The sequence below is a fragment of the Camelus bactrianus genome, chromosome 26, assembly GCF_048773025.1.
Source record: "Camelus bactrianus isolate YW-2024 breed Bactrian camel chromosome 26, ASM4877302v1, whole genome shotgun sequence".
Classification (NCBI taxonomy): Eukaryota; Metazoa; Chordata; class Mammalia; order Artiodactyla; family Camelidae; genus Camelus; species Camelus bactrianus.
Window position 1 is genome coordinate 16,292,234 of NC_133564.1, and position 12,550 is coordinate 16,304,783.

At 45.8% G+C, this 12,550-nt stretch overlaps 1 protein-coding gene across 6 annotated transcripts in view; it reads right to left on the reverse strand.

Annotated features, from left to right (window-relative positions):
- IRF2 (interferon regulatory factor 2) overlaps positions 1 to 12,550 on the reverse strand; it is a 125,674-nt gene that overhangs the window by 17,916 nt on the left and 95,208 nt on the right. For all 6 annotated transcript variants that reach the window (XM_074353540.1, XM_010953303.3, XM_074353541.1 and 3 more), the window contains 3 exons: positions 11,824 to 12,000; positions 11,451 to 11,497; positions 2,177 to 2,294 (listed from right to left, as the gene is read on the reverse strand). In XM_074353540.1, the coding sequence (XP_074209641.1) occupies positions 2,177 to 2,294; positions 11,451 to 11,497; positions 11,824 to 12,000 (342 nt within the window). The remainder of the gene's footprint in view (positions 1 to 2,176; positions 2,295 to 11,450; positions 11,498 to 11,823; positions 12,001 to 12,550) is intronic.

Below are 12,550 nucleotides of genomic sequence, written 5' to 3' on the forward strand. Positions count from 1 at the left end.
CTTCTTATATCATTACACACATTTGTGAGGGCCACTGACCAATTAGAAAGAGATACTCGAACTCATTTTGCTGTCATCCGTTATTATTTTATTATTAGGCCAAGGAAGAGAATCATTTCATCCAGTAAGTGATCCTCTAACCAAACCTGGCCTTCGTCTTTGTCCTAGAAGTAAGGACTCATTAAATTAGTACCAACTCCATGCAGCACCAATCATACCAAAAAGAACAACCCATCTGACAGAATTTACATACCGAAGACTCAACTAATATGTTAAAAAAAAAAAAAGGAAAAAAATTGGTCCAGGTCTAGCTTTTGTTTGGCATCTTATTTGAGGCTGAATTCTCCTCCTTCATGAGGGGGGAGCTCCAAAAACCAACCAGCTCTCTCAAAAATAGGCTGAATCTTAAGAAAGCATGCCTGGAGGATTGGCAAATATCTTCCTTTTTTAAAAGGTGCTTTCTAGGGACAGCCTGCTGAGAAAGGGCTGGTAAAAACCCAGGTGCTGGTGAAGGAGCTCTTGGCCTTGGAGAAAAGGGCCCAGGAGGGAGGGAGAGCTGGGTTCCGGTCAGCCACGTGGCCTCACTCCAGAGGGGAAATGAGAAGAACGCCTGCTCCCGGAGACCTCACTCAGCTCAAAGTGACAGTGGGACCATCTGTTTCTGCAAAAGTGCCCCGTCTGGACGGGAGCCCTGGGAGAAGGCAAGGCCCACCGCCCTGAGATACAGAGCAAGCTGTATTTCAACCCAGACTGCTTTCTCCCCTCACACTGTGTTCTGCAGGAGACCTCGGCGTGCAAGGGGGTCCGTGCATACGCAACTCTGCTTCCCAAACTCCCGAACTGAGGGGAAGGAGGAGCGGCTGCCATCGGCAGGGACTGCAGCCTCCTGTCCGCATCAACTGAGAAGCCACAAATGAAGGTGCCCGACGTGAGGCTTGCTCTCGGAGCCCTGCTTGATCGCTCTGGTTCTTACCAGCATCAGAAGCTCTAATCATTTGCAAAATGGAGCAAAATGTCATGAATTAAAAGGTACTGAGGGAAAAGGAGCCGGGGTTCTGGATTCCAGGCCTGGAGTTAGAATACGAGTTCTCGGCTGAGCCTCCACTCTTGCAGAGTCCCCACCATCCCTTCACCGGTCACCGCAGCATCCCAGTGGGACTTTATTGAGATGTAATTCACACTTGTCACCCTCCTGTCTACAAGCCTCCAGGGGTGGTATTTACACTGTGTGTGTAGGTAAAACGTTTGTGTCCTTTACTATCTGCTATACTTCAACTTAAAAAAAATGTTTTTTAAATACACTCTACAGCAGTTTGGGAATAAAACCCAAGCTCCTCCCCAGGGGCTCCCACAACCCCGCCCTACCTCCCTTCCTAGGAGCCTCATGTGCTCTCCCAGACTCAACTCACTACACCAGCCACACAGCCTCCCTCCTGTCCTCCAAGCCCATTCCTGCATCGGGGTCCGTTGCAACTCCACCCACCGGCTTCAGGGGGAACGTGGCTCCTCCCAGAAGCCTCCGATCTAGATGGGTGGCCGGTTCTTCTCCACACCCCTCCATTCCTCTCCTCTTCCGCTTTATCACAACAACAGTGCTGTCGTCATGTGCGGTTTTACTTGTTTACTGTCTGTCTCCTTGTATGAAACTAGGAATTGGACCTGCCTTGCCCCACAACCTATTTCCTGCTCGTAGCACTGAGTCTGGTTTACGGAAGATCCTCAAAACTCTGTGGGATCAAAGTGTGCCCTCTGGCCATGTGCCTCCGTGCCTCAGTTTCCCCATCGGTCAGATGAGCACCACCTCTGTAGCAGATGCTGAGAGGACTCGTGGGGACAGTCTCCTCCCTCCTTGTTCCCAAGTTAATAAGCACTTTTGTCCACGTGACCAGTGATTGAGAGATGGAGAATGGCTAGTCATTAGCCACTGGGGGTAGGGGGAAAAACCCATTTCATCTAGGTGTTTTCTTGAGATGGATTCACCTTGGTTCCTTTATCTGATCCTCAAGGGCCTTTGTTCTTCAGCCCTGAAATCTGGGGGCCTGAACTTGCATTTTGAGATGGTTCCAAGACCTCCTCCCGCTGACTATGTTATTTCAAATCACGTTTTACAAATTCTCGACCCCAGAGGGCTACTCGTGTGTATATATAAAAAAAATGAGACGTGAAAACAGTTTACCTATGATGTTCACCGTACTATCCACTTCATTTTTTATAGCTGAAGTCAGGACCGCATACTCAGGAGAAAGATCACTTCCTCCATTACTAAGCCCCAAAGATGACTCAACTGGTTCTTGCTAGGAAGAAGAAAAGAAAAAAGAATTGAGAACACTTTCTTTTCCCTCCCTTTCCTTAGCTTAAATTCTACCCCCTATCTACTTTCTTGAATGCTAAGGTCGTGTTCATCTCCCAAATGCATTCCCTGCAAGGCTTAAATCAGCTGGAGCTTAAGAAGCACATTTCTGTGTAGAGCATCACATCAAGGGTTCACTTTCTTTGATTTGCCTTCGAGATGGTACCAGTGTATCTGGCTTGCCTTCCTGAAATGCTTACACCTGCAGACAACAGCTCTGGGGTTAAGCCAAGCTGCACACAGAGTCAGCTCCTGGCTTTCCCTCTAAGGAAGGAATCATGCTGCCTCTTTTCACAATTTCGGAGGAAAAGCCTCAATCTTTGGCCCGAGCACAGGAAACCAGAGGACACGGTAGACGAGTTCTTCTCGGATATGGTTTGCCCTGGACTCTGGCCACTTGAGCATCGGGTGAGTGGCTGATAACCTGGGCCAGACTCACAGCCAAAGCCTCCTCCACCCCGTGGAGTCCCGTGGAGCAGCCCCACACCCACAGCTCCACGTAGTGCCTCCCGAGGGCCGGAATGGCCCCTGCAGCCCGAGAGGCTCCACATTCATGCTAATGACACTAGAACAAGGCCCTTCTCCTTAGCACAGCTCTCAGTTCTGCTTTGGCCAAGGCACCAGAGCCCTCCAACCTCTGAACGTGCCGACAGCTCTGGGCGAGCCAGTGCTGGGGTACTGACTTTCAGTGTTTTGATAAGAGAGCTTCTCCTCAAGGGGAGATTGCACTGGCATCTATGATAGCAATAGAATCAGACCAAAAAAAAAAGCCACACATGACAACTCCTGGGGAAACCAAACTGGAAAGGAGAGTGGAAGGGGGAAAGAATACAAGATGGGAGCAGAAGATCATGTGAGGTGGATATGACTGTACTTTGAAAAATCTAGAGTGGTGGACACCTCCAAGGCATGCAGGATGTTCTTATCAATTCATGTGTTGCTTGGAATCGATGGTGAATCCTGCAAAATCTTAGAGAAGCCACCATGGGAAGGAGGGGGAAATTACCTCCTCCCTCATGATCCCACCTGGCAAACTCCCACCACGATAACCAGGATTTTAAAGACATTCCCTCACTGTATAGCTTAGTTCTTTAACAACAACAACAAAAAAGATCACACACAGCAGGGTTGACCAGATGTACCAAAGGTTGAACACAGAAAGGGCCCAAGATAACTCCACTGGGCAGAGTGTTTACCCTTCTCCCCCGCAGCATCTCTTTTAAATTCCCAAGAGTCTGTCCTTTCTGGAAAGAACCTCCTTTGCCTGTGATTTGAGTCACCACTCTCCTCCTTTACAGCCAAACTCTTGAACGTGCTCCTGCCTTCCCACTACCGCCCCCTCCCTGTGCGCTGGTGAAGCCCGCAGTATGGCTGCCACTACACTCTCAGAACCAAGCTCCCGGCTCCTGGGGTGGGAGAGCGGGTGGGGAGACAGGCCTGGCTGTGGAGTCACACAGGCCTGGAGCCCAAGCCTTGCACTGGCTACAGGACTTGAACATCTTTAATGCTCTCGTAGGGGGCTGCGGACAGCTGTCAACTGAGGACAGTAATAGAAGCCATGTCACAGGGATGATGTGAAGATTAAATGAGATAAATATTCACCTGGCACTTATTATTAAATAAACACTCACCATTATCTAAGGTCCCCAATAAAACTCTGCTCTCCCAAACAAATTCAATGACCTTTCCTCAAGTCTCTTCCCCCACAACCCCACACTCTGGCATCCAGTAGGAAGGCCTGTTCTCTCCCTTCTTAACAAAAGCGACCTGATGCTCCACTCTCCTGACGGCGCCCTCCTCTCTGGCTTCCTCCACGGCCCCCTCTCCATCTCCCCCTCCCCAGTCACGCCCTATGTGCCGTCTTATTCCACCTCCATCTCTTCAATCCCCCCAAAGTAACTAAGCGCAGAGCATTTTAAAGAATAACGGAAAGAACTGCTCATTTTTATGAGTTTCTTTCATTGTCAACTTATTTTCCACTTATTCTGCTTCTAGGTTTCTTCTGAAAGTAAGGAGGCAGTAGGACTTGCATATGTCTAAAAACCTCAATCAATCTTATTTCTCAGTTGGAGACCTCTGTGTGCTTCACATGATCTACAGTTTAATTAGTGGCAAATGCCACTTCTGTCACGTTACACTTGAGAAAACTATGACTCAGAGACCAGATTAGTTTTCCAAGATCACACTACTTTTACTCTGAGGAGATACAGACACTGAACCCAGCCCTTGGTCAGGCAACATGGTCCAGTTCTAGAAGTTTCTGTCTCAATAAACCCTTGGATCCTGTACTAATTCCAACGGAGACTGAGACAGAACCATCTGCAACGTCGTTTTACTCCCCAGGTCCGTACCTCGTATCCTGCACTGCTTCTGTAATGGAACTGTGTGCCCTGCCAAGGGAGACTGAGTTGGGCTGCTCTGAACATTGTTTTACCTCCTCCCATCCCCACTTCAAAAATATCCTGTCGATTTCAAAGTCTTCAGGGCAAAACTTCTCGGAGGCACTATCACTCTGGAAGGACAATACGGCAGATTACACAGTGAAATGCAGCCAGCACCTCCCTGAAAGGTCTCCATCCACCATCCAGGGAGCAGGAAAACAGGGGTCTTCACTACATTTAATCAAAAATTTGGAAATGACTAGAATACAAATATCTAAACCTAAATTATGTATATCATTTTTAAAAAGCAAGGGACCCAAATTAAGAAAAAGGGTGAAAGTTTCTCTATGGAACATGTGTATAGAGACCCTGTGGGTCACGCACACCATTGCCCGCAGCATGTCCTGGTCATCTGTGACACCCAGCCCCCACCTGGCTGTGTCATAGCCCGGCCTGGGTAATCCTCAGCCAGACTCCTCTTTCTGTTCCCTTTCTTACTTTAAACATAGGCTCTCTTGTAAATCACCTTGCCCCAAAGAAAACTAAGAAAAAAAAAAAAAAAAAAGATGGTGCTTTGGTTCAGGCCCTTCCATGATGCATTAACTCTGCCAAATATTTATGCCCAGGAACTGTTTTCCTCATGACAGAATCCAAGGTTTGGTCTACAGTTTAAGGGATTTTAGGCAAAAGCAAATCTGCACCAGAGAGAGTTTAGGGGCAGGACAGCCTTCCTTAGATCCCTAAAATTATATTCCTTTGGCTGGTCTCAAAGCCACACCTGCTGGAGGGGTTTGGGGGTGGGTCTGGGTCAGAGGACAACCAAGGCCACTCACCCCTCAGCTCCAAGCCCATTCTGTCTCATCCCTGTGCCACAGCCCCTTGTCTAGATGTCCCCTCCTTTGAGGCCAAATATAATGGCCATTAAGACCTTTTCCCATCCCCAAACAAACTTCCTACCCCAAGAAACGCCCTAATTCGTCTGTGCAAAGCCAGTCTCCTTGAAGCCAAATTTAAGGGCATCTCTAGGTCTCTCTACTAACCCAAATCTCAGGCGGACAGCTGGGCTTTATGAAATTAGCCCAGGGAATTGCACACTTTACGCCACGGAGGTCAGGAGGCCACTAAGAACAGGAGCTCCACTGAGCTCCTGCCTAGTCCTAGAAACAGCTTCCTTCCTTGGAACTAGAGCGTCTTCATTCTCCTCCCCCTGCTCCCACTGCAGCTGCCCCTTAGACGTGTTTCCTTGGCTCACTTTTCTCCATGTCTTCTCCTTGAATCTCTGTCTTCATCTCACATGGTGTCTCTCTTGGACAAGGCATCTGTTCTCACAGCCTCAAGCATCATTCTTGAGTAAATGACCACACATCTCGTCTCCAACACTTACCCGAGCTCTGTTAGGTCCAACTTCCTATCTGGCATTTGCTTCAGAGGGCCCTCTGTCCTTCCTGACTCAACACGTTCAAAGATAAACTCACCCTCCTCTCCACAAGACACGCTTCACTCCCAATCCTCCCGTCCATGAGGCTTGGAAACTCGGGGCCTCCTCTTTGATCCACACCTGTCTTCATCCTCCATATCCTCTTCCATTTGCCAGAGAAACATCTCTTCTTCTCCATTCCCACGGCCACCACCTTCATCTACACTTTCTCTTCCCCACTCCACTGCTTCCCACCACCGTGAGAGAGCCCTCCCTTAGACATCAGTTCCACCATGATCCACATCCTCCCCAAGGACTTCAACTCTGCCTTTTTTCACAAAAGCAGCCACAGAGGTTGTTCAGCCAACCAGTCTTCAGACTGTGCTCTGATCGGTCCTTTCAAGACTCTCCAGTAGGGTAAGGAGACACCAAAGCAGGTGGGGCGAGTCCGCTCACCTGCTCCCTCCACGGGGACTTGAAATTTCAAGGGGGTTGCCAGCCTGTGTTTCCATTTCATTAAGGCTTAAAAACTGGAGACCTCCTGCAGCGCATGAAAGGATCACTCCCGGATCAGCCCTGACAGGTGGTCACTCAGCCTGTCTTTGGATAGCGGCAGGGAGTACACTGTTTTTCAATCCAGCTCAAGTCACTGTTGGAGCCAACAGCCCTCCTAGAAAGTTCTGCTGAACCAACACCTGCTTTTCTGTAACTTCTACCCAGAGGTCTGCATTCAAAACAAACAGAGCCCAGGCCTACACTTTACTATGTGACATTCAAGAATGTTCTTGATTTTATTTTCCATCATAACGCCAATGCTTTGCTCTGGACACACTATACAGTTTCCAAGCATGTATATTTCATCTGCAAACAATCCTCCGAAGCAGGAGGTTATTAATTCCTAATCCTCCCTCCCTCCCTGCACGTCTTTGTTTCCCCTTGTTCCCTCGCACAAGCTCCTGCTCTAACCAAGTCAGTTTCCTGACTCGTCCGGTGAAGACCAAACAGCAACTCCCATCTCCAGGCCTTCACTCCTGACGCTCCTGGCGCCAGGGAAGGCCCACCGATTTACTGGCTCCATCCCCCACAGCCTGGCTCAGAGCCCACAATGTCCGAGAAACTGAGACCCACTGAGTGTGCTGAGAGAGCACAGGGTCTGGAGTTGGACTAGCCTGGATTCAAATCCCATCTCCAAAAAGCAGTGCAACCTGGGGAAAATTACTCAACCTCTCTGTGCCTCCACTTCCACATATGCAAAAGGACAATAGCCTGCCCATCATGGGGAGAACTAAATGAGGAAACAATTAGAGCTTGGAACTTGGCAGAGGCTCAGAAATATCCACTAAGACCCCTCTGTTTCATTCACTTCTATCCTTACTGATGTCTGCCTTGTGACATTTTTTGAAACACGAATACGCTCTGATGACGTACAAGGGAGTACTGCTCACCGCTGTGTTTCTTATTCTCTTTTCCTTAGATGGCTTGTTACCTCCACACAGCGGGGGCTTAGTTCAAGCAAAGCGTGGCTCACTGAGTACACAGCGTAGACTCCCAGGAAGAGCATCAGGGGACAGGGAGGCAGCGTTTCTGCACCTGCTACACGGACAATGGGCCTCGGGTCTCCTAGTCTCAGAAAAGCTCTTTGCTGAGGAGACATACAGCATGGAGATAAACTGCCTGAATGACACCAAGAAAACTTCTGACAGTTGGCCCATGTGTTATAAACATCCTTTCCTAGTTAAAACTTTAATTCAACTTGAATTAAAAGAAGATTTGGAAGAGCTTGTTTTTGAACAGCAGACTTTCATACCTAGTTACTTCACACAAGACAGACTTTCTCTGTGGAAGAAACCCACCTGCTCCGTCCAGCTGCATCCATGCCCAGGACACGCAGACTTGCAGTTAGGTGTTTTGACACACAATGAGAAGTAATGTATTCATAGCTCAGTGAGGATAAGGTCCTTTATACAATTCCAGACAACCTGGAGAATTAACTTTGAACCATTCTATAGACATATTAAGTGAACGCTATGGTGTTAACAGTCAAGAGCCATGGAACTTGGGGAGCCCACTGACTGGCCTTTTCCATGTTTTGCTGCTTCATTGTAGGACAAATGCGAATAGATTTAAATTGAAAAGTGGCTGTGGTGGCAGGGAGGGTGTAGCTCAGTGGTAGACTGTGTGCTTAGCATGCACGAGGTCCTGGGTTCAATCCCCAGTGCCTCCATTAAAAATAAATAAATAAGTAAACCTAATCACTTCTCCCCTCAAAAAAATTTTTTTTAAAGAAATTTAAAGGTTAGGTTGCTCTTATTTCTGTTGAGTCACCAGCCTTCTGCTGAAGGAACACTGTCTCTCTGAGGGACAAGTTACCACATCTTCACAGGGGGACTTCTCCAGGTGCTCTTGGCTGGATGGAACTTGGCTCACGTGCTTGCACCTAAGAGGAGGTCTCTCATTTGCTTCCCTGGGTCAGGAGGGCCAGGCCCCACGCAGGGCGGCACCTGCCACAACTTGCTCACTTGCGTGGCCTTGTGGAGGGCACTGCTGAGGGTGGCGTGACTGTGGATGTCCTTTACTTACAAGGATGCCATGTGTCACAATTCTAAGGTGCGCACTTCCACACCCCTGAAATGGGATGTGCCCTCTAATCAAGTATGTGTCATGATTTCATTGCAAGCAGCTTTTCTTGCTGACAGGAAATAATGATGCACCCCCAAATCACTGACATCAGATATTCAGTGCAGGGTGGTGGGTTATGTCTGAGCAAAAGTGGCTGACAAGGGAACATCTGTTACTCCGTTCTTATTTCCCCATTAACTGAGGTTATGAAATTAAGTCTGCATTCTAATGTAAACCCCCTACTCCCCTCCCACGTATTATATTTACTTATGCATCTATTCAGTCAAAAAATACTCATTCGTCTATTCGGTGATCAAATATGTATCGATTATCTGTTCTGTAGCAGGTACTGAGCTAGATTAGACGCTGTGAGAACAGTAGTCAATATGATATAGTCACACTTAAGAAGACAGCAGAGTCTTCAAGATCACATCGTTGTGGACGTTACACTTTTCTGACTAAACAACAATAATCAGAATGTAGGTCCTAAAAAAATTCAAACTGTGGGAAACTTGATACAACTAATAACTAGGGTTTTTTTTTTAAGAAAAAATAAATTTTTCAAGTAATGTAGAGGAGACCTATAGATTAAAAAACTCTCAAGAGAAATATCCAAAAATCACAACATGTGGACCTGATGTGGATCTCGATTCAAGTAAACAGACTGTATAAAAACTGTGACATTTATGAGACAATTGGAAAGGTGAGCACTGATTGGATATTTGATGCTATTAAGGAACTACTGTTAATTTTTTCGGATGCAATAATGTGCTATTATATATAATAATAACTGTGCTATTTTTAAAGAGCGCCTATCCTTTAAAGATACATATTGAAGTAGTCATGAAAGAAAGAATAGGATGTTTAGAATCTGCTTCAAAATATTGAGCTGAACCACGTGAGATTGTTTTTGGAAGTCAAAAATGGCTGATTACCTGCAGTTGCATATTGGACATAGGGAAGTGGATGGAGGTACTAGTGAAATAAAATGATTAATGTTAAAACAGGGGTCATGGTCTAAGGAGTACATTTGCCTCACCTACCTCCTTCCTGTGTGTATAAAACTTTTCCATAATAAAAAGTTAGTATGTATAACTGAACTATTACTCCGTACGCCAGAAATTGACACATTATAAACTGACTATACGTCAATTAAAGAAAAAATGAGGCCTGTATTGTACTATGTTTAAAAATAAATCACCAAGTAAAAATACTGCAAGTGGAAAACGGAGTTTCTAGAACAAACACTCCACCTAAAATATTTATTTTCCATTATAGAGGTAAATGTGTCTAAAACTTTAACAATCTACCTAAGTTTTCCCTTTAACTACCTTCACAAGTCAAACTTTACAGGGAAGTACATTAAAAAAATTTTTTTTCGGAGGAGGTGGGAAGGGACAGACTGGGAGTTCAAAATTTGTAGATACTGACAGGCATATGTAGAACAGATAAACAAGTTTATACCGTATCACACAAGGAAATATATACAAGATCTTGTGGTAGTTCACAGCGAAAAAAATGTGACAATGAATATATGTTTGCTCATGTATAACTGAAAAATTGCGCTCTACACAGGAATTTGACACAACATTGTAAAATGACTATAACTCAATAAAAAAATGTTAAAAAAAATTTTTTTCCCCAATTATTCTGACTGATTGGCTTGCTTTTAAACACTGTGCTGTCTGGACAACTTGGCTTTTCCTTCAACAGTTACTCTTGAGTAGAAATCAGAGTATCTGGCATCTCTTTTAAGCTCAGTTCTAAACCACTGTGTGAACTTGGCCACGTGTCCCACTGCCCCTGGGCTCATGTCACTCAACTCTCTTGAGCCTCTGTTTCTCCATCTGCAAACGGGGTGCAGTGAAACAGACAATCCTCTCTCTGATGGTCTGTGGGTCTGGACTGTGGTGTCTGCTCTTTGCTCAGAAACTGAAGCTCATCCTCAGTTTCGCACAGGATGCTTGGATATTCTCTGGCTATTGAACAAGGGCCATCCCACCTACACACAAAGACCCTCACACTGCAGGGGACTGCAGGCTACAGAGCCTACCGAAAAGCTCACGCACACAAACACATCCCTGTGGAAAACCTTTAGGAGTTGGGAGAGTTTTTATAGCGGAGCAGAAAAAAGAACTATTGAGATCCATACAAACTAAGGGCTTGAAGGGACCCCTGTGCCCCCAACCTAATGGCCTATCATAGATTACATATATATATATATATGTATATACACACACACACATATATATATAAAATGTAGGTAATACATTTTAATGTAAATCTGTAATACTTAATATACTGTAAAACATACTTAATGGCCTGAAAATACACCTAATAGTATCAGAGAGGAGCTGGTTGCTGGAGCTTAGCTGGAACTAAGTGACCAGCTGGCAATAGCTGTGGGGACCAGATGGAGGCTTGAGACTGTCGAGCTCAGCGTGGATCTGTGAGTTCATTCATAAATCGCTCAGGGAAACTGGCTGAAGCCGGGGATGTGTGTACTTGAGTCTACAAGTGGGTACGTGCCAAAGAGGAGACAGGTAAAGCACGTAAAACACAACAATGGAAGAAGAAAGACTCAAAGCTCCACAGAGGTCATGTCACTTGTTCTCGTGAGACAGAACGTGAATCGTTAACACGGTCATGACTTTGGCCTTCTCTCTGAACAACCAAAGATTACCTTGATGTGCTTCACTCTGTCTTCTTTTTCTGTCTTTGGTTTCTTTCCTGTGGCAACAAAAGATAGTTCCGGATTAATTCATGAAGAAGAAAGACAGAGACATTCCCCCTAAGTTGAATTCTTTCTGAAACTCTCAATGAATGTATTGCTTTAATGTGTACATGGCCACAATCTCAAATGTTTCTTTTACTGCCTTTGGGGGCCCCGGGAGTCATCTTCCCCAGCCAGGTAAGGGCAGAATTAATTATCACCCACAAGGGGAACAGGTGTTCTAGCTTCACTGTGACTACAGATGTGGAAGTAAAGAAATCACAACAGCACAACAACGTAGGTTAAGGCGTTACTGTTTTAGTAGGTAAGCATCTTTATCTACCTTTCTTAGAAGGCCGTTCGGATAAGGGCAGCATCCGGTACACTCGGAAGGCATTGTTTCCTTTCTTTATGCTCTTGTCCTTGACCTCTTCAATGTCAGGCAGGGAGTTCATGGCACATCGAAAATTCGCCTTCCATGTTTTTGGATCGGGTTTATCTACTCCTGGTTGATGCTTTCCTAACAAAATAGCCGAAAGTATTAAGGTTACGAAAAGGAGGGGGGAAATGAGATCTAGAGGAAAAATTTCTGGAGACAGGACTGCTGGCCAGGTAGTACAGAGGGCCCTTTTAATTCCAGGCCACACCTACAGTGACCAACCGTCCTGGTTTGTTTGGAACTGAGAAGGTTCTTGGAATGTGGAAATTTTTGTTTTAAAACCCAACAGTTCCAGGCAACCTGGGACAAACTGGTCACCCTGGCTCTATGAAATAGCTAAAGGGGAAATGATAATGGGAAAAAAATGGAAAATCAAGGTAAGGAAAAGAGAAAGCAAGAAGGCTGGGGAGACCAACAGGCACAGGTACCTGGAAGGTCTCTTTTTCATCTGACTCTCCAACAGTAAGTAAAAGTCCATTCCTGTAAATAGCTCCCTAGTTAGGTTTTATTATAAATAAATACATTCTTGACTACCTTTTGGGAAGAGAAATTCAACTCAAGTTTATAGCTCCAGAACAAATAAGTCCTATATCCCCCTGGTACACACCTGGGGGACTTCATCAAAAACCAT